Source organism: Mastigoproctus giganteus, chromosome 9 (assembly GCF_048544385.1).
Source record: "Mastigoproctus giganteus isolate SK-2022 chromosome 9, ASM4854438v1, whole genome shotgun sequence".
NCBI classification, from domain to species: Eukaryota; Metazoa; Arthropoda; class Arachnida; order Uropygi; family Thelyphonidae; genus Mastigoproctus; species Mastigoproctus giganteus.
Genome location: NC_143583.1, coordinates 74,355,073 through 74,378,361, shown reverse-complemented (window position 1 = coordinate 74,378,361; position 23,289 = coordinate 74,355,073). Strand labels below are relative to the sequence as shown.

General features: G+C 37.9%; 1 protein-coding gene across 1 annotated transcript in view; it reads left to right on the top strand.

Annotated features, from left to right (window-relative positions):
• Window positions 1-23,289, top strand: part of Ras64B (ras-like protein 2) — a 127,754-nt gene that overhangs the window by 81,003 nt on the left and 23,462 nt on the right. The window contains exon 4 of the mRNA XM_090381411.1: window positions 20,300-20,408. Within this exon, the coding sequence (XP_090237537.1) occupies window positions 20,300-20,408 (109 nt within the window). The remainder of the gene's footprint in view (window positions 1-20,299; window positions 20,409-23,289) is intronic.

Sequence of the window (23,289 nt, the reverse complement as noted above, 5' to 3'; positions counted from 1 at the left end):
CATCAAACAAGCAGTACATTTGGGTCGGAAAACTGCTAGTTGGGGGGGGGATACAAGGACTAATAGATTAACAGTAGCCACTGGCAGAGGTGGAAGTGATTCTTGCACTGCTTCTATTGAAATGAGCAGAAGCCTGAAAAACAAGATGCAGGATATTTCAGAGACTGCTGGGAGTCATTGCAGTACAAGTAAACACATGGGTTGTGTTAGAGTAGCTAAGAATAGAAACAGGTGCATGTATACCTGCGTGTACACCAATGCTAGGAGTTTGGTAAATAAATTTGATGAATTTGAGGTATTGCTCAAAACATCAAAGGCAGATATTGTTGGGATATCAAAGACGTGGTGTCACACAGATATAAGTAATGCGGAACTGGAATTTGGGGAATACAATGTGTATAGAAAGGATAGACAGGACAGGAGGGGAGGAGGGGTTATGCTATTAGTTAAGAAACACATAAAGTCCAAGGAAGTGAAGCCAGTCGACATCGATGGACAGGGCAGTGTCGAGTCAGTTTGGTGTGACATAAGCATAGGGAAATCAAAATTGAGAGTAGGAGTGTGCTATAGGCCTAATGACTCTGATGAGTATAATAAGATATTGTACAGGGAAATAGAGTGGGCCAGTAAATCAGAGAGTCTTATAATGGGGGATTTTAATTTCCCAGATATTGACTGGAATTTGTGGATTGGTCACTCGCACACTAGCAAGGCTTTTGTGGATTTATTGGATGATTGTTTTCTACATCAGCATGTTCGTGAGGCAACAAGAGGGAGCAATACTCTTGATCTGATTATCAGTAGTGATTCTTCATGCATTAAGAATCTGCAGATAAATGAACCACTAGGTGGCAGTGATCACAGTGTGTTGAAGTGGGATTTACTCAAGGAGGTAACTACCATCAGAGGTAAAGGGAAGGGTTTTTGTTTTCGTAAAGGCGACTATGATGGTCTGAGACAGTATTTAAATTCTATACAGTGGGACCAACTGATGATGTTACCAACAGCAAACTCAAAATGGGAAGCATTCAAGGAACTAATCTTGGAGGCTACCAGGCTTTACATACCAACTAAGAAATATTGTTCAAGGTTTAGGCCTAAATGGTTGTCAGATGAACTAATGAGACATGTGGCAGAGAAGAAAAATGCATGGGATACATACAAATTAATGGGTGACATGGAAGCCTATGATAGATATAAGTTGGTCTATAACCAAGTCACAAAGGAGATTAGGCAGGCAAAGGCAGACTACAAAAAATCCTTGGCAAAGGATGCAAAGAAAAACAGAAAAGAGTTCTCTACATATTTAAACTCAAGAAGGAAAGGGATGAATCAGATTGGTCCACTGGATATTGATGGTTCAGCAGTTGAGGATCCTGCTCAGGTGGCTAACAATCTAAACGAGTATTTTGCATCTACATTCACACATGAGGAGTTATTCAGGAAGGAGAATGATGTAGGTAAAGTAAACATTGGAAGTGAGCTGGATGATTTTGTAATAACTGAGAGGAAAGTGGAGGAGAGATTGTTGAGGATAAACATAAAAAAGGCACCTGGGGTGGATGGGATCTATCCAGTTATATTAAAGGAGGCAGCAAAGGAAGTAAGCAAACCCCTAGCCATAATTATGAGAGCTTCTTTGGACTCAGGGGAGGTACCCATAGACTGGAGATGTGCAAATGTAACCCCAATTCACAAAGGAGGATCAAAGGCTGACACAAGTAATTATAGACCTGTTAGTTTAACTTCTGTTCCACGTAAATTAATGGAGGCACTGGTTAAAGAAGCACTGCAGGATCATCTAGACAAGAATTCAGTTATAGCTCAGACGCAGCATGGTTTTGTTAAGGGCAGGTCTTACCTGACCAATTTGATTGGATACTATGATGTAGTCACAAAAGAACTGGATGCAGAGAATAACTTTGATATTATATATTTGGATCTTAGAAAGGCTTTTGATATTGTTGCACATGGAAGACTGCTGCACAAATTGGAGCAGTGTGGCATTGGAGGCAAATTGCTGCTATGGATAAGGGGATGGTTGAGTGGCAGAAGACAGAGAGTGGTAATCAATGGACACTTCTCAACGTGGACTAATGTTATTAGTGGAGTTCCTCAGGGTTCAGTGTTGGGTCCGTTGTTGTTTTCGGTGTTTATGAATGATATTGATGATGGGATATCAAGTTTAATGTCCAAGTTTGCAGATGATACAAAGGTTGGCAGGGTTGTTAAGGACACTACTGACGCTATGCTGCTGCAACAGGATCTGGAAACGTTGAACAGATGGGCTGAGAGGTGGCCTTTAATATAACTGGATAGATCCCATCCACCCCAGGTGCCTTTTTTATGTTTATCCTCAACAATCTCTCCTCCACTTTCCTCTCAGTTATTACAAAATCATCCAGCTCACTTCCAATGTTTACTTTACCTACATCATTGTGCAGCAGTCTTCCATGTGTTTAACATTGACAAATGTAAAGTACTACATATGGGAAACAGTAACCCCAGAGCAACGTATCAACTCTGCGGTACTACACTGACAGCGGTGGAGAATGAAAAGGACCTGGGGGTAATTGTGCAGGCAGATATGAAGTTCTCTGAGCAGTGCAGACGAGCTGCAAGAGTAGCTCATGGTGTCTTGTCAATGATATACAGGAATTTTTCTAGCAGGGATAAGGAGGTGATTATTCCCTTGTATAAGGCAATGGTTAGGCCACATCTTGAGTACTGTATACAGGTCTGGAGGCCTCATTTCAAGAAGGATGTAGAGCTGCTGGAACGGGTACAGAGAAGGGCAACAAGATTAGTGAATGGAACAAAGGGTTGCTCTTACGAAGAAAGGCTTAAGTTTTGCAAATTACAGAGTCTGGAGACTAGGCACCGGCGAGGTGATCTGATAGAGGTGTATAAGGCTTTGAATGGTTTGAGCATGCTCAATGCCAATGGGATTCTTCATCTTGCTCAGAATAATCACCACAGAGGGCATAAATTCAAATTGAGGAAGGACGGATGTCGGATAGATGTGCGGAAATTTGCCTTTGGCCAGCGGGTGGTTGGTTGGTGGAACCGACTTCCATCACTTGTTGTTGAAGTTGATAGCCTAAACAAATTTAAAGCTCAACTGGACAGGTATTTCGAACGAACGGAGGGGTGAAATGGGAGTGGTGTGTGTTTTTTTTTTTTTTTTGGCTGATGCTGAATAAGCTTGCTTTCTTGCATCATATGCCTCTACTAATGCTAATTTCAAAAGGCTGTGATTCAGAGGACAACTGCCCCATCCTCAGTTCTTCTCTGAGCCACAGCACTCCCATTAGCTTGAGCCTTTTGCTTTGCTTCTCTGGTCTGAGTCATGATTTTGATTCAATTTCAAACAAAATTTCACTACAAAAATATAACCCCAAACTTATATCCCAATGGTGTTATAACACTATATATATAATGTGTGGTTTTTTTTTTTTTGTAAAATAGATAGTCTATGGAAATAAAAAGTACACGGGCCTGAACTAAGAGAAGTTAAGGGATAGTCAAAAGTGGAAGTGAAGAAGTGGTTAAACAGTTGAAAGAATTTGAAAAACCTAGTACAAATATGAACTGGGACTGATTTAAAAATAAATAAATAATACTATATTCAGATATGGGAGGACAATTTTAGCAAGAGGTTGAATCAGGGGTTGGCAAATATGCAAAATCTGAATATAGTAGATGAAAATATGATACAAAGTCAGGAAATCCATCAGGACTACTCCTGACCATGCATCAGGCACTGCGTTTCCAAACTTGTCTGTAGTATTAGAAAAAGGGGGGAAGCAAATATCGGCGTTTATTGTGATACTAGTAGACAAGGTGTCCCTACGCAGTGTAAAAATAAAGTTAATAATGTAAATTAAAATAAATACAAATTTACAAAAGTGTAGTGTAAAATATAATACAAATGTGAAGTTTGGAAGGGGTGAAAGGTAATTAAATAATTTCAACCAAGTTTATTTAATTACCTTTCACCCCTTTCGAACTTCACATTTGTATTATATTTTACACTACACTTTTGTAAATTTGTATTTATTTTAATTTACATTATTAACTTTATTTTTACACTGCGTAGGGACACCTTGTCTACTAGTATCACAATAAACGCCGCTATTTGCTTCCCCCCTTTTTCTAATACTACAGACTAGTTTGGAAACGCAGTGCCTGATGCATGGTCAGGAGTAGTCCTGATGAATTTCCTGACTTTGTATCATATTTTCATCTACTATATTCAGATTTTGCATATTTGTCATCCCCTGATTCGACCTCTTGCTAAAATTGCCCTCCCATATCTGAATATAGTGTTATTTACTTATTTATTTGTTATTTATTATTATTATTATTTTTTTTTCCCTCGGTCCCGGTTCATTTTTGTACTAGGTTTTTCAAATTCTTTCACCTGTTTAACCACTTCTTCACTTCCACTTTCAACTATCTCTTAAAACTTCTCTTAGTTCGGGCACCGTGTGTACTTTTCATTTCCATTTTCACAAACACTTTATCTGTTTTACAAACCACACATTATTATATCCTTTTGCTTCCTCTACTGCTGCACTGCGCATTTTGGAGCATTAGACATACGATGACTTTCATTATTTTCCTTTTTCTGCTTAACAGTTGTATATTACTACTCTCTCTCTCTCTATATATATATATATATATATATAAAAAACAGGAAAAATAATAGTAATGATAAAATTTAAGCCAGGAGTATGGCAAACCAATAGAGCAAAAAATAGATTTAAATTAAAGTCATAAATGCAAACAATGGGGAGGGGGGAAAGGTAGTAAGACAGAAAGTATTGTAGAAATTACGCTCCAAATAATTTAGAATAAAATATCGAATTAAACAAAATTTAGCGGCACCCTCAGTAGCACCAGCTCCAAATTGTGTGAAATATCACTATTAACAGAGTCAGAAACCAACTAAAATACAAAATTAAACTAAATAAACAAAAATAGAATGACCATTATGCCCCATTTGTCAGAGGACCACGAGGCTAATAATGGTCAGAGAATCACAGCATTTTGAACACTGGATAAATCGTCACAGAGGCGAGTCGATCAAAAGATCAGCTTCCTATCCGATCGATAGACTGACATGCCAGTGCAAAGAATTTGAACAGTGATGGTCCTTATGCTGTGAAAAAGATAAATAGGATAGATAATAGCACTCATATGGAAACAATCACCCTACTGACAAAATTAACATTAAACCAGATTTAAATAGACAAAAATTAAGCTATAGAGGGCAGTACAGGCACAGTGTTAGCATATTGCCAGCTACGACCATGTGATATAGATGTAACAAACTAATTAACATAAAAGTTTATTTCAATATCGAGTATCTCCAAGTTACGTTATGACTTTCGTATTTCCTGTCAAGTTATATGGATTAATTTATAATGTTATGTTTGTAAAATCTAGGTCATTATATTTATTTAGTTAAAAAAGTACAATTTAATTGACAATTAAATTTAATAAGATTAATAAATTTTACTGATTAATTGATAATACTATACTATACTATACTAAGCTAACAGATTTCTAGTACAGTGCTACGTGTTACGCTATCTAGTTCGGGATTTATATTGTATCGTATAACAATGGCAGCAAGTTATGAACAGTAAATCTACTTACACTAAGTATTAATGTGATATTGTGCCTTTGTCTAAATTGCCACAGCCATCAGGCGCCTCCATAGCCAGGTGGGAAGGAGCAGCAGTGCGTAGCACACGCTTCTTGATTAGACCGGGGTTCGAGCCCGTCACCACCAAATACGGAGGATGCGGAAAGGTCAGGGAATGACCACCGCATATCCCCGAGCAATATGGCCTTAGTTGCTAATGCTCCTAAAAACTAAATAACAAATAACAAATAACCACAGCCATCCTGAACAGCAGGTAAAACTGTGTAACTTCAAATGCTTTGCAAACTTTTCTGCTGCTGTCTGTTGGCCAGTACCAAATTCTTCAGCAAATTTTTTTTTACAGGAATACTATTTTCAAGTTCTATCACTTCGAGCTTCTTAATGATAGTTAAAGTAATGTGTTTTCTTTTTATTCCACTTTTCAATTCTTTATAACTCATAATTATATAAAATACATGTTAACTTATGTATATATATATATGTATAAAGAAGTACACAAATGAACTGATATAAGCAGTAACATCCGTCATACTCAGTCAACAACTATACTGAACAACATGCAAGACAATGTAATGTATGTTTCTTCTCTCTCTCTCCCTGCTGTCAATCAGCAAGCAGTCAGAGTGACTCATCTGCCTTCCCACATGTCTTTCAAAGTACTGAACTGTGAACAGAGTTTTTCATATTTCGATCCGGATTATCAAGTTTACTGTATATGATATCAAAATTATTTTTTGCATCTAGTGTTCCTTTGTGACCACTTTGTAGTATCCAATCATATTGGTCAGACAAGAATTCCCCTTAACAAATCCATGCTGTGTCTGAAGTATAAATTGTAGCCTAGTTGTCCCTGCATTACTTCTTTTACCAATGACTCCATTATTTTTCCTGGAACAGAAGTTAAACTAAGAGGTCTGCAATTACTCATGTCACCCTTTGATTCCCCTTTGTGATTTGGGGATATAGTCTCACATCTCCAGGTCACAGGGAACTCCCCTGAATCCAAGGGTGCTCCCATAATTATGGATAAGAGTATGCTTGCTTCATTTGCTGCCTCCCTTAATATAATTGGATAGATCACGTCCACTCCAGGTACCTTTCTTATGTTTAACTTCAACAATTTATTTTCCACTTTCCTTTCAGTTATTACAAAATTATTTAGCTCTCTGCTAGAGTTTGATAAACTTCTGGCATCCCCTTCCCTAAAGAATTCGTCTTGTGAATGTTGATGCATAATATCTCACTTGTTTGTCAGCAACCTGAGCATGATCGTCAACAGTCGAACTATTGATATACATAAGTTTTTTGCTGTTTCTCTTTGCATCCTTTGCCAAAAATTTCTTGTAATCTGCCTTCGCCTGTCTAACCTCCTTTGTGACTTCATTACAGACGAACTTATATCTACCATAGTCTTCTGTGTCGCCTGATAATTTATATGTATCCTATGCATTTTTCTTCTCTGCCACGAGTCTCATCAGTTCATCTGATATCCATTTAGGTCTATACTTTGAAGAGTTTTTTAGTTGGCGTGAAAAGGATAGTTGCTTCTGTGATTAATTCCTTGATTGTGTCCCATTTATAATTTGCTGATGGTATCATCATCAGTTGATCCCACTGTATGGAATTTAAAACTGTCTGAGAACACTGTAATCACCTTTATGAAAGCAAAAACCCCTTTACCCTCGATGCTACTTCCATCTTTAAGTAAATCCCAAATCAGTACACTGTGATCACTGCCACCTAGTAGTTGTTTTATCTGCAGATTCTTAATGCATGAATAATAACAGCTGATAATCAGATCAAAAGTATTCTCCCTCTTGTTGCTTTTCTAACATTCTGCTGTAGAAAACAGTCATCGAATAAATCCATGAAAGCTTTGCTACTCTGTGAGTGATCTGCCCACAAGTTCCAGTCAGTATCTGGAAAGTTAAAATACCCCATTATAAGGCATTCTGATGTACTGGCCCACTCTATTTCTCTGTATAGTTGTTTGTTTTATTTATTAGAGTTAGGCCTACAACACACTCCTACTCTCAATTTTGCTTTGCCAGTGCTCTTGTCACACCAAACTGACTCAACATTGTACTTGGCTACCCGTATCATCTGGATGCACTGCTTTAGATTTTATGCGCTTCTTAATTAAGAGCATAATCCCTCCCTCTTCTACTTTGTCTGTCCTTTCTGTGTACATTGCACTCCCCATATTAAAATTCTGCATACCTTATATCTCAGTGACATCAAGTCTCTGATAATCCAACAGTGTCTGCATTCGTTGTCTTGAGCAGCAATTTGAATTCATCAAATTTATTTTCTATGCTCCTAGCATTGGTAAACATGCCAGTATACATGCTCTGTTCTTACTCTTAATTACCCTAACGCAGCCCATGTATTTAGCATTAGCATTAGTAGAGGCATTTGATGCAAGAAAGCAAGCTAAAAAAAAAAAACCACTTCCACTTCACCCCTCTGTTCGTTCAAAATATCTGTCCAGCTGAGCCTTAAACTTATTTAGGCTATCAACTTCCACGACAAGGGATGGAAGTCTGTTCCACCAACCAACCACCCGCTGGCTAAAGGCAAATTTCCACACGTCTATCCCACATCTGTCTTTCCTCAATTTGAATTTATGCCCTCTCAGGTGATTATTCCGAGCGAGAGGAAGAATCCCATCAGCATTGAGCATGCTCAAACCATTCAAGGCTTTATACACCTCTATCAGATCACCTCGCTGGTGCCTAGTCTCCAGACACTGTAATTTGCAAAACTTAAGCCTTTCTTCCTAAGAGCACCCCCTTTGTTCCATTCACTAATCTTGTTGCCCTTCTCTCTACTCGTTCCAGCAGCTCTACATCCTTCTTGAAATGAGGCTTCCAGACCTGTATACAGTACTCTAGGTGTGGCCTGACCATTGCCTTATACAAGGGAATAATCACCTCCTTATCCCTGCTAGAAAAATTCCTATATATCATTGACAATACACCATGAGCTACTCTTGCAGCCCATCTGCACTGCTCAGAGAACTTCATATTTGCCTGCACAACCACCCCCAGGTCCCTTTCATTCTCTACCACTGTCAGTGTAGTACCACAGAGTTGATACGTTGCTCTGGGGTTGCTGTTTCCCATGTGTAGTACTTTACATTTGTCAATGTTAAACTTCATTTGCCACCTCTCAGCCCATCTGCTCAACCTTTCCAGATCCTGTTGCAGCAGCACAGTGTCAGTAGTGTCCTTGACAACCCTGCCTACCTTTGTATCGTCTGCAAACTTCGACATTAAGCTTGATATACCCTCATCAATATCATTTATGAATACAGAAAACAATAATGGACCCAACACTGAGCCCTGAGGGACTCCACTAATAACATTAGTCCACGACGAGCAGTGTCCATTGATTACCACTCTCTGTCTTCTCCCCCTCAGCCACCCTTTATCCACAGCAGCAATTTGCCTCCAATGCCACACTGCTCCAATTTGTGCAGCAGTTTTCCATGTGCAACAGTATCAAAAGCCTTTCTAAGATCCAAGTATATAATATCAAATTTATTCCCTGCATCCAGTTCCTTTGTGACTGCATCATAGTATCCAATCAAATTGGTCAGGCAAGACTTCCCTTTAACAAAACCATGCTGTGTCCGAGCTATAGCCGAAGTCTTGTCTAAATGATCCTGCAGTGCTTCTTTAACTAGTGCCTCCATTAATTTTCCTGGAACAGAAGTTAAACTCACAGGTCTATAATTACTTGTGTCAGCCTTTGATCCTCCTTTGTGAATTGGGGTGACATTTGCACATCTCCAGTCTGTGGGTACCTCCCCTGAGTCCAAGGAAGCTCTCATTTATTAGCTTCATGGTGACTTCCAGCAGTCGTGAAAATCACTGGCACCTTGCTTTCAAGGCTCTTGCTCATTCCAATAGAATCAGTTCAAGAATCACTTTTGCCTCTGCCTGCAGCCATTGTTAATCTATTAATTTGTGTATCCCCCAAGCTAGCAGTTTTTCGACCCACCATCACTCCCTCCAAATGCCTGTCCAGTTCCTCCTTAAATTTATTTAACCTATCAATTTCCACAACGACAGGTGGAAGTTTCTTCCAGCAATTAACCACCTGCTGGCTAAAGGCAAATTTCCGCACATTTATTCTACATCTGTCTTTCCTTAATTTGAATTTATGCCCCCTTAGGTTTGTAATCTGGACAAGTGGAAGAATCCCATCAGAATTCAGCATGCTCAACCCATTCAAGGCCTTATATACCTCAGTCAGATCACCGTGCAGGTGCCTAGTCTCCAGCCATTGCAATTTGCAGAACTAAAGCCTCTCTTGGTAAGAGGATCCCTTCATTTCCCTCACCAATCTTGTTGCCCTTCTCTGTACACGCTCAAGCAAATCCACATCCTTCCTAAAATGAGGCCTCCAGACCTGTACGCAGTACTCAAGGCGTGGCCTAACCATTGCTTTATACAGAGGGACAATCAACTCCTTTTCACTAGTAGCAAAATTCCTATATATCATTAACAAAACCCCATAATCTGCCCTGGCAGCCTGTCTGCATTGCTCAGAAAACTTCATATCTGACTGCGCAATTACTCCCAGGTCTTTTTCATTTTCTACTACCTTAAGTGTAGTACCACACAGTTGGTACGTTTCTCTGGGGTTACTTCTATCCATATGTAGTGCTTTGCATTTGCCAAGGTTAAACTTCAGTTGCCACTTCTCAGCCCATCTGCCCAAATTTTCTAGATCCTGTTGTAGTAGCACACTGCCATTACTGTCATTAACAACCCTGCCAACCTTTGTATCATCTGCAAACTTCGACACTAAGCCTGATATACCTTCGTCAATATCATTGATAAATATACAAAACAACAGTGGACCCAACACCGAACCCTGTGGGACTCCACTAATAACATTAGTCCACAAAGAGCAGCACCCATTGATTACCACCCTCTGTCTTCTCCCACTCAACCATCCTTTTATCCATTGTAGCAATTTACCCTTAATACCATTCTGCTCCAATTTGTACAGTAGTCTTCCATGTGGAACAGTTTCAGAAGCTTTCCTGAAATCCAAGTATATGATATCAAAATTATTTTTTGCATCCAATTCCTTTGTAACCACATCATAATAACCAATCAAATTTGTCAGACGAGACTTTCCCTTAAGAAACCCATGCTGTGTCTGAATTATTTCTGCAGTCTTGTCTAGATGATCCTGCAATGCATCTTTAACCAGTGACTCCATTATTTTACCCGGAACAGAAGTTAAACTAACTGGTCTGTAATTACTCGTGTCACCCTTCGATCCCCCTTTGTGAATTGGGGATGCATTTGCACATCTCCAGTCCGTGGGGACCTCCCCTGAGTCCAAGGATGCTCTCATAATTATGGCTAAGGGTTTGCTTACATCCTTTGCCACTTCCTTTAATATAACTGGATAGATCCCATCCATCCCAGGTGCCTTTCTTATGTTTAACTTCAACAATTTCTCCTCCACTTTGCCCTCAGTTATTATAAAATCATTAAGCACCCTGCTACAATTTGATAACCTTCTGGCATTTTCAGTCCTTAATAACTCCTCATGTGTGAATGTAGATGCAAAATACTCATTCAGTTTGTTTGCTATCTGAGCAGGATCATCAACAGTCGAACCATCGATACCAAGTGGACCAATCAGATTCATCCCGTTCCTTTTAGAGTTTATATAAGAAAAGAAATCCTTGCTGTTTTTCTTAGCATCCTTTGCCAAAGATTTCTCGTAATCTGCCTTCGCCTGCCTAACCTCCTTTGTGACTTGATTACAGACTGGCTTATATCTGCCATTGGCTTCTGTGTCTCCTGATAATTTATATTCATCCCATGCATTTTTCTTCTCTATCACGAGTTTCATTAGCTCATTTGATAGCCATTTGGGCCTAAATCTTGAGCAATATATCTTAATAGGTATGAAACGTTTAGTAGCTTCCACGATTAATTACTTGAATGCTTCCCACTTAGAATTTGCTTTTGGTAACATCATCAGTTGATCCCACTGTACAGAATTTAAAAACTGTCTGAGACCACTGTACTAACCTTTATGGAAGCAAAAACCCTTTCCTTTACCCCTGATGGTAATTATATCTTAATGTAAATCCCACATCAGTACCCTGTAATCACTGCCACCTAGTGGTTCCTTTATCTGCAAATTCTTAATACACGAATGATCACTGCTGATAACCAGATCAAGTGTATTACCCTCTCTGGTTGCCTCTCGAACATGCTGCTGCAGAAAACAATCATCCAATAAATCCACAAAATTCTTACTAGTGTGCGAGTGACCAAACACAAGTTCCAGTCAATATCTGGGAAGTTAAAATCCCCCATTATAAGACATTCTGATTTACTAGCCCACTCTATTTCTCTGTACAATTGTTCATTGTAATCATTCGAGTCATTAGGGCTATAACACACTCCTACTCTTATTTTTGCTTTCGCAGTGCTTATGTCACACCAAACTGACTCTACAGTGCACTGTTCATCTATATCAACTGGATGCACTTCTTTTGATTTTATGTTTTTCTTAATAGCATAACACCTCCTCCCTTCCTATCCTGTCTATCCTTTCTGTACACATTGCACTCCCCAAATTCGAATTCTGCATTCATAATATCTGTGCGACACCACGTCTGATATCCCAATAATATTCGCCTTTGATGTCTTGTCCAACACTTCAAATTCATAAAATTTATTTACTATATTTCTAGCATTGGTATACATGCAAGTATACATGCACCTATTCTTATTCTTAGTTACCCTAACACATCCCATAGACGCACCTGTTTCATGATGACTGCCATCAGTCCCTGAAACCCCCAGCACCCCTCGCTCCAGGCCACTGCTTATTCTAATAGAAGTAGTGCAAGAATCACCTTCACCTCTGCCTGCAGCTACTTTTAACCTTTTAGTCTGTGAATCACACAGATCTGCCCTACCAGCATTATTCACATTCCTGAGTTCTTAAATCTCCTCTGTGCACTCCTCTTTCTCTCTCTCTCTCTCTGAAAACCATTCGGAACACCTTCATCAGCCATTCAACTTATTGAACTACCTTTCTACATCAGTTATTCCTTCTACTTTTGTGTTTTTGGAAAACAACCTTCGTTCCTTATATATTTCCAGAAAAGTGAAATCCGTAGAAATTCAAGTACAGTATCAAATAATTGTCTTTGGTCTGTAGTACTAGAATGCCATAGGTTATGTAATTTTTATATATGGGCTTACCTTAAAAAAAAAAAAAATCTAAAAATAGATTAACCTTCACTTGACACCTTTCTTTGTCTGGTTCATTTAACTGCCATCATGATTGTGGCATGTGATAAAAATACAGTTTTATGAAAGGGATAGCTGTGAGACTAATTTGAATATCCTCAGCAAAATGCAGGTCACGGTGTGTACAATAAATTACATCTGTTTATGAGGTAGTAGTAGTAGTAGTAGTAGTGGCATTTGATGTAAGAAAGCAGGTATATGAGCTTATGCAGCATCAGCCAAAAAAAAAAAAAAATCACACCATTCCCTACAAATGCCTGTCCAGTTCCTCCTTAAATTTATTCAACCTATCTACTTCCACAACGACAGGTGGAAGTTTGTTCCAGCAATTAACCACCCGCTGGCTAAAGGCAAATTTCCGCACATCTAATCTACATCTGTCTTTTCTTAATTTGAATTTATGCCCCCTTAGGTTCGTAATCTGAACAAGTGGAAGGATCCCATTAGAATTCAGCGTGCTCAGCCCATTCAAGGCCTTATATACCTCAATCAGATCACCGCGCAGGTGCCTAGTCTCCAGCCACTGCAATTTGCAGAACTTAAGCCTCTCTTGGTAAGAGGATCCCTTCATTCCCCTCACCAATCTTGTTGCCCTTCTCTGTACACGCTCAAGTAAATCTACATCCTTCCTAAAATGAGGCCTCCAGACCTGTACGCAGTACTCAAGGCGTGGCCTGACCATTGCCTTATACAGAGGGATAATCACCTCCTTTTCCCTGCTAGCAAAATTCCTATATATCATTGACAAAACCCCATGACCTGCCCTGGCAGCCTGTCTGCATTGCTCAGAAAACTTCATATCTGACTGCACAATTACTCCCAGGTCTTTTTCATTTTCTACCACCTTAAGTGTAGTACCACACAGTTGGTACATTTCTCTGGGGTTACTTCTACCCATATGCAGTACTTTGCATTTGTCAAGGTTAAACTTCAGTTGCCACTTCTTAGCCCATTTGCCCAAATTATCTAGATCCTGTTGCAGTAGCACACTGCCATTGCTGTCATTAACAACCCTGCCAACCTTTGTATCATCTGCAACTTCGACATTAAGCCTGATATACCTTCATCAGTATCATTGATAAATATACAAAACAACAATGGACCCAACACCGAACCCTGTGGGACTCCACTAATAACATTAGTCCACGAAGAGCAGCACCCATTGATTACCAGGTTGATTAGTATTAGTAGTAGTTAGCAAGTTACTGATAATTAGTACAGGCAACTCAGGGTTTACGAACATTCGATTTACGAACGTTCGCTATAACGAACGTCACAATTCATTCAAAATTTCTTAAATTCGCCAATAGATAAGAGTTCCTTATAAAACGAAATGCCAAATGTATAGTGAACATAATTGTAAGATTTAAATAAATAAACATTTTAAAAAATGTATCTATTGCAATAATTATCAGAAAATTATTACGTGATAATTATACTGAACTGTTCTTGATTAATAAAACTAATCTAGCCAGTAAAAAATGTTGGTTTTACATGCCATGCCGCATAGAATGTTTTCTCATGGGAGAAAATGGCTTCAGCTTTTAAATTAATTTCTGAGGGGTTGACAATCTTTGAAGAAGAAGATGCAAATATGGAAAGAATTGCAAAAATGAAAGGAAGCATTTATGATTGTCTAACATGCTACAGTGAGATTTTTTAAGGAAAAAAGAAAGTAACTATGCAATCTTCTATAAAAACATATTTTAAAAAAAGTGGAAAACCCAGCTGTTTGTTCATTATCAGATGCCCTTCCATCTACCTCATCTGCACCTAGTGTCACTTATGTGGAAAATATTGAACTCTGATGAAGATATTGACGTGTAAAAGAATTGAATACATATGTATGTACAGTACATATATTATGTTAGTACTCATTTTCTTTATTTCTATTTTGTAACTCTTTATGTTTTTAATTAAAATTAACAAGTACATTACCTTGTTTTTTTTATTCTTTTCTTATTTTATTTTATGTTACATATCGTATACGATAAACCATAACGCATACATACATTATAATAAAACATTTTATAGACCATTCGATCTTTAGTATATGGTTTAATGCTTTAAAATGGCTGCTAATGTATATGATACGTATCGTAAAAGCTCAGGAATGCAAGATACACATGGCGAACGTCTTTGAACAGAACTCATTCGTAAACCGAGAGTTGCCTGTAGTAATTATTAGTAGAAAACGATGCAAGAAAGTAAGCATCTGTCAAAAAAATAAATAAACAAACTTCCCGCATCACCTGTTCATCCCCTCCAATAATATTTCTAGTTCTTCTTTGAATTTCTTTAGACTGTGCACTTCCACAATAATAACTGGAAGTTTGTTCCAACAATCAACCATCTGCTGGTTGAAGGCAAACTTCCACACATCTGTCTTGTAGCCATTCTTCAATTTGAATTTATGCCCCCTCATATGTGTAATTGTGAAACTTACAGTTTTAAAGTAGTGATTATATAAGTATTCAACCAGTAAAGCCTTGGATATGTTTAAGTAACAATTCATAAAAAAAAGCAAGCAACTAGGCAAGACAACTCTGGACAGGCTCTGAACCCCAGAAAAGGCATTTATGACTTTATTTTAAACTGATTGTTAATAAATGAAATATTGTTATATACAAAAAAAAAAAAAAATACCAAATCATTTATAAGAATTTTCTTAAGTTGAAACTTAACCTCCTATCATAGAAAACATGTTCTGAGAGAGATAGAGAGAAAGAGAGAGAGAGAGAAATGTTTCTGCTTCAACCGGAGCATACTTAACACATGCTACTTATATAGAATTAATATCAGTTTCAATTAAATGTCTTTCAGTAACCTTTGAAGTGTTCCTTATTTTCTCTTAAGTTTTGGTTATCAGAAAATATTTTAATGCATTTTTCATGTACATCACCTGGTTAATAATTAATTTCAATCACAGTATCAGCAGCTACTTGCAAAAATATCCCATAGTCTTGTCCCTTTTCTCAAGTGATGCAGTGACATCTGGTAAGTTTGAAAAGTAAGCAACAAAAATAAGAGCTCATTGTGGATTGACTTCTTTGCAGTAGTTGTTTCGTGATGTACAGCTGCATTCTTTTCGTTCAAATGTTTGACAGTGCCTTTCACCTTATCAGAATATTTTGCAAAGTGAAGTTCAGCAGTGATCACTTCCCCCACCTATGCAGTATACTGCCTACCTAAAAAAATATGGTATAAAAGGATGATTAAGTGGGAGAAGACAGAGGGTGGTAATCAATGGGTGCTGCTCTTCTTGGACTAATGTTATTAGTGGAGTTCCACAGGGTTCAGTGTTAGGTCCACTGTTGTTTTGTATATTTATCAATGATATTGATGAAGGTATATCAGGCTTAATGTCGAAGTTTGCAGATGATACAAAGGTTGGCAGGGTTGTTAATGACAGTAATGGCAGTGTGCTACTGCAACAGGATCTAGATAATTTGGGCAGATGGGCTAAGAAGTGGCAACTGAAGTTTAACCTTGACAAATGCAAAGTACTGCATATGGGTAGAAGTAACCCCAGAGAAACGTACCAACTGTGTGGTACTACACTTAAGGTGGTAGAAAATGAAAAAGACCTGGGAGTAATTGTGCAGTCAGATATGAAGTTTTCTGAGCAATGCAGACAGGCTGCCAGGGCAGGTCATGCGGTTTTGTCAATGATATATAGGAATTTTGCTAGCAGGGAAAAGGAGGTGATTATCCCTCTGTATAAGGCAATGGTCAGGCCATGCCTTGAGTACTGCGTACAGGTCTGGAGGTCTCATTTTAGGAAGGATGTAGATTTACTTGAGCGTGTACAGAGAAGGGCAACAAGATTGGTGAGGGGAATGAAGGGATCCTCTTACCAAGAGAGGCTTAAGTTCTGCAAATTGCAGTGGCTGGAGACTAGGCACCTGCGCGGTGATCTGATTGAGGTATATAAGGCCTTGAATGGGTTGAGCACGCTGAATTCTGATGGGATCCTTCCACTTGTTCAGATTACGAACCTAAGGGGGCATAAATTCAAATTAAGAAAAGACAGATGTAGATTAGATGTGCAGAAATTTGCCTTTAGCCAGCGGGTGGTTAATTGCTGGAACAAACTTCCATCTGTCGTTGTGGAAGTAGATAGCTTGAATAAATTTAAGGAGGAACTGGACAGGCATTTGTAGGGAATGGTGTGTTTTTTTTTTTTTTTTTTTTTTTTTTTTTGGCTGATGCTGCATAAGCTCATATACTTGCTTTCTTGCATCAAATGCCACTACTACTACTACTACCTACCCAGAATGGATTGAGGTGGTAAATTGCACCTGAAGACTTGATGGAACATTCACAAAAATCTTGTTGCTATCAGACACCATTAAGTTAATATCATAACTATCATTTCTTCTGTAATGCTTTGGAGTGCATGCACAAAACTGCAGAGATAAAGAATTGAAGGGCTTTGTGCTTTCCTGATAAGAAGCTGCATTAGTCAGAGCAGCAGAACATTACACCTAATTCTATCTGGACAAAGCATAGAAAGTACATCTGTAAAATGTTGAGTGAGAGACAGTTGAGTTATTTGCCTTTTTATATATTTCATAGGTGACTAAGTATGGTTCTAAGGGATTATTGGCCTTCATGTTCTAATACTCTGATGGCAGTATATCTTTCCACAGAATCAGTTGTGTTGTCAGTGGAAACCCCAACTGGCAACTTTATCCCTGGGTATTTGTAAAACATGTTTCATAGATAACTAGGGATTGTGCGGTGGTGGGGGGGGGGGAATTCCCTAAAGATTAACATCTTCGCATTCACCTATATTTGACAGAGTGCATCCAATGTGCCATAATTTTTGGAATATTAAGAAATAGCATTCCGAAATCCAATGTTCCTGCCTTTTTGAATGCTTGTGTGTCAGATGGCAGCAAAAATTATTTATTTTATTTATTTATTTATTTTTTTTTTTGTAACTTGATATATACCCACTCTGAACTTGTTTTCAAAGAGGTGTTTCCCATTTCTACACAGGAATGCTAGCACCAAGAAAAGCTTGTCATAAGTCAAACAAGAACTGAGATTATTTGTTAGAAGCTACAAAACACGTAGCAGGTAGACATAGTCTTCTTGTCATCACTCTTCAGAGATTCTGCTTTTTGAAGTGAAACTTCTTTAGGCATGCTCCAGACAGTTTTCAAATGGGAGTAACTTGTGTTCATGGATTGGCAAAAAAATCCGATCGTTACCATAAGTAAATGCATTACAGGCACTCTGAACAGCTAACTATCGTACTAGATAATATACTCCAGTTCTTGTGTGATCACCGAAGTTAAGTAGCATTAGGCCTGGTCAGTAATTGTAACCACCTGGGAATATCCAATGAATTGACTTTTTTGCCTTCCTTTCTTTTTTTTTTTTTTTCTTTTGTTAACCTGTGGAAAATATTCTTCCAATTTTCACACATTTAGTTTTGTTAATTAGTAAGGTAATAAAGTGTAAATTTGTGCTTTGTATCTTTGCTTTTATAGCCTGTGGATAATATTTCTCCAATTTTTACTTATTAGAATCACCGCTAATAGAATTAAATTCAATTCGTAAAGGTTATCACAATGACCGACGCTTACTACATATCGTATAGTGAACTAATTGTAAAGCGGGGGTCTACTGTAGTGAGTGTTGTAAGTTGTATAGATCACGTATATGTGCAGTGCATCCATGGATTGACAATAAAATGCGACACGAAATGATTCATCCATCCCACTATTGTACCATACCACTCTGTACCAGGCAAGAGTGAAGCATGACCCAATCAGTACCCCTACCGATTGCACCATGCTATTTCTTTCTTCATTCTCTACTGTATTTAATAAAAAGTTTTGACAGAAAATAATTTATAATTCAATATGCTGAAGACTAATAGTGAGCATTGTAAGGCGTATGGAGCACGAATAAGTTTATTGCAATCACCCAAAACCACCTCCACTGAGTACAAAGGAGAGATCGAAGCTATTTTGACAGCAGAAGAAATTACAGCGTGTGATGGAGTAGAACAAAGAAGCCAGAGAAGGTCCATCCACATCTTCAGAGCCTTACATCTTCCCAGAAATGTTAGGAGTGAATTTGGAAGAAGGGGTCATGGAAGTTCATACTGCAAATGAAAACAACAGAGTCCTCGAAGCCCAGTTGTAAATGAGAAGTGAAGAAGCCAGAAGCCAGAGAAGGTCCATCCACATCTTCAGAGCCTTACATCTTCCCAGAAATGTTAGGAGTGAATTTGGAAGAAGGGGTCATGGAAGTTCATACTGCAAATGAAAACAACAGAGTCCTCGAAGCCCAGTTGTAAATGAGAAGTGAAGAAGCCAAAACCGACTGCCAGAAGTACTCCATCAAACCATTCAATATGTAGCGGGCATAAGCAACAGGATTTTAAGAAACACCAAAGCATCCACACACAGTTTAAATGACATTCCTGAATGATTTCGGTTCAGTCTGTTCCATGTGTGATTGGCTTTGGGTGAAGAAGGATGGGAATATTGTAGCAGCTAGAGATGATGCTCTTCTTCAAACAGCATTTCCAAATGAGGATGTAAGTAAAATGTTGGCCCGTAGCAGCTGTCGTGACCCTGTCATGGACAAAGTGATTCCAGCTCTATCAAAGTCAAATGGTTTGATTGAAATATCATCTGGTGCCACAGCACTCGCCAAAACTAGATTTGGTAATAGAATGTCTCATATCTCCGAGGCGTCCATTCATGCAGTTCGTTGCCTGCAGCATTCACACAGTCAATACGGAATCCTCAGTCAAGGGATAAATGTTTGCCTAAAAAGTTTTGTTTAACTTCCGCTATGCGTGCTTGGCACACACAATTTTTTTTTGTTTAGAGGTTAGTAAATATGTTTAGTAGATAACACCTTATCTAATAAACAGTGGTGTGTTTAGTAGATAAGGTGTTATCCATGAAACTGTTTAACTAAATTATTCAGTCTCTAGTTCAAAAGAGCACTCATTTTTGACATTGCCATTTAATGTAAAAACAGAAGTCAAATGACTGAAGTAAAAGATGTCAGACTAAAATAACATAGAGCTAAGCTAGCCTGACATTACTTATGCACAATACTCATTCAGTATGAAGTACCAGCAACAGCAAATATAACAGCAACAGTAAAACAGCCTTTCTATTTACCTGAATTTGTTATTTTCAGTATTAAAAAAACAAAACTTTGCTTTCTAAGAACTTTGAAAAGTAATGTAAATTCTACTGCTTTATTGATCAAGTAAAATAGAAAATGTGTGTTTAATATAATCCAGTCCCTATTAGTGGCATTATTATTATATTTTTTTAAATTTCAGCTTGGATGAAATTTATAAATTTCATAAGCAGATTTTGCGAGTAAAAGATCGTGATGAGTTTCCTATGTTATTGGTTGGAAATAAATGTGATCTAGAACATCAACGGTTGGTAAGTTATTCCAGATTGAAGTAAGAAATACTTAAACCTGAATAAACATTTTAATAACAGTATGAAAATGCCAGTTTTTACCTAGTTAGCCTTAATGTCTTGTTTTGTTTTGTTATATTCCATGCTTTTTAGTTTAACTTGTTGGTGATTCAGGTATTTGTTATACTAGGGGCATTTGGAAAGTTCATGGCCTAGGCATGAAGGGTTTATTTCAGGAGTCAGGTAAAGATTACTTTTCGATACAGTCCCACTGGAATCAGTACACTTTGCCACTGATGCTACAATGTGCTGATTCTAGCTACAAAGAAAGTTTTCTCTTGGGCCTCCAGGAATGCATTCACTGCAGCAATGGCATCACTCGGTGAGAAAATGGATGCCTGCCAAGTATTTTTTCAAATTAGGAAATAGGCAAAAGTCCGATAGTACTAGATCTGAATATGGGGGATGATTCACGATTTTAAAGCTGCACTCATGCAGTGCAGTCATGGCAGTGACAGACTTGTGTGCAGGCACATTACCCTGTGGAACAAGACCCTATGCTGAGTTTTCCTTAGCATTTGTCTTTGATGTTTTCATGCAAATGCCTCACAAGATCTGTGCAATATGACCTTATGACTATCTGGCCTTTCTGAAGATAATCTACTAGCAATGCTCCTTCATCATTCCAGAAAACTAATGCCATCACCTTGTCAGCATAAAGAATTGACTTGGCTTTCTTTGGAGGGGGGAGAAGAGCTGTGTTTCTGCTGTTTGTACTGCTCCTTTGTCTCTGGCTGAAAGTGATGGACCACGTCTCATCCGTGGTCACAAACCTTGCAAGGAAATTTACTGGATCTGCTTGAAAATGATGCAGTTCACTTGACATGACAACTCTTGCACATTGTTGATCTACTCTCAATAACTTTGGGACCTACCAAACTAGATGCTCAAGACACTGGAAATGTACAAAACTGTCCCTCATTGATCACTCATCACCAGATCATGCACACTGGCAACAACTCCTGTAGTGAGGGATATTGTAGGTTTTCCTTATTGTGGGTTGTCTTCCAGGCTCTCCCTCCCTCCCTTGCTTAAATTCTGCTTTTCACTTCTTAACCATGGAATAGGAAGGGATACCCGCTCCCAGTGTTGCAACCATATCCCCATGAATTGCCTTTGGTTTGGTGTTAGTTCCTTTTATTCCCCAAACATCGAATGACTGCACAGCGACTGATTTTGTCCATCTTACCTCATTCACACAGCTTTCTTGACTTCAGGACCTGTAATTAAATAAAGACTTTATTGAAATTGCATGAAACTTAGTGGGTTACTATTTGAAGTGTTATATATTAATTACAGAAATTTTTAACACTGTGGAACTACCCTTTCGTACTCAGGCCACAAACTTTGCAAACCCGACTCGTAAATTAATAAAGTGATTTAGCTTTTAGCATTTTTTCCCAAAAATAATTATAAATAAAAACTTTTTTTATTGTTTGATATCCATAAAGCAGTGACAATAGAGGCACAGAGTTGCATTTTTCACAGTTATTGGCATGTTGCCTTCTGGAATAATTAATGTGCCAGGATGAATGTCAGGAAAATATTAATAGGATCAACTTTTCTAGAGTTTCTAGATCTAGACATCATCTACAAAACTTAGGTGCCAGGATTAAATTAAAATCTGTAATCATATAAAAAAAAAAAACAAAAAAAAAACTCTCTTTATTCTGGAATCACTTGCTTTATCCATGCTGACCTTGTAATTTTAAACACCAAGAAAAGTAAAACTTATAAATACCAATTCTAATTACATCAGCATAAATTTAGCATTCCTCTGGTAGGGATGCTAAACCTCTGGTAGGGATTCATTTCAACCTGAATCATTAATTGTTTTTTAATTCGAAAAGTATGGATGAAAAATTCTTTGACACCATTTTCATCAAAAAAACACCAGTTCCTATGTTAGTTTTTCTTAGAATCCTGCCACCCACATCACTTCACTGCCTTAAGATCTGGCAGGTATTCAGATATAAAGACATAATATTAAATGTATATGCTGCATTATCAGTTTTCCATAATTGTACACGACAATTTACAATCAGCAAATTTTACCTGAGCAAGCGCATGGTGCAAAATTTTTAATATCCATACTTTTCCGATTGTAACACAATAATTTTAATATTCCTCCAGTATGGTATTCACTTTTGACCTGCATAATTAACTATTTTTTAATTGGAAAAGTATAGTCATAAAAAATTATTGACATCATGTTTATCAAAAAAACATTTGTCCCTATGTTAATTTTTCTTTGTCCACCCACCCCCATCCACACTTCTCTACTCCAAGATTTGGCTCTAAAATAGACAGGAAATATATATATTTTTTTGTTATGGACAATTAGACTCTTATTTCTAATACAGCAGGCCCCCGTTATAACGCGGTTCGCTTTACGCTGATTCGCTATAACGCTGTTCTTATATTATAACCCATATCACAGATCACTATAATGCTCTTTTACAGATTACATTTTTGACATATTTAACGAAATCGTTTCATTTGATGGAGTCGATCGCTTGAAAATGAATAGCAAAATAGCATTAAAACGTTTCCCACGCCGACTTGTGAAATTTTCCCAAGCTCAGCGAAATTTTCTCGCACGCTAATTTAATTTCAGTACAGTGACTTGTTACGTAGTTCCAAGATCAACATTTTAAAAAATGATCAAGTATATTGCTTGTAATATTTGCATTATATGCATTTATCCGAAGTCTAGTCTTCACTCAGTACCGTATTGGACATCGTGCGAAACGGACAGTTTACTTGAACATTGTATCACAATTAATTCAACCAACGCAGTTACATTTTCGAAGAGCTAATAATGACCAATAGGAATTAAAAA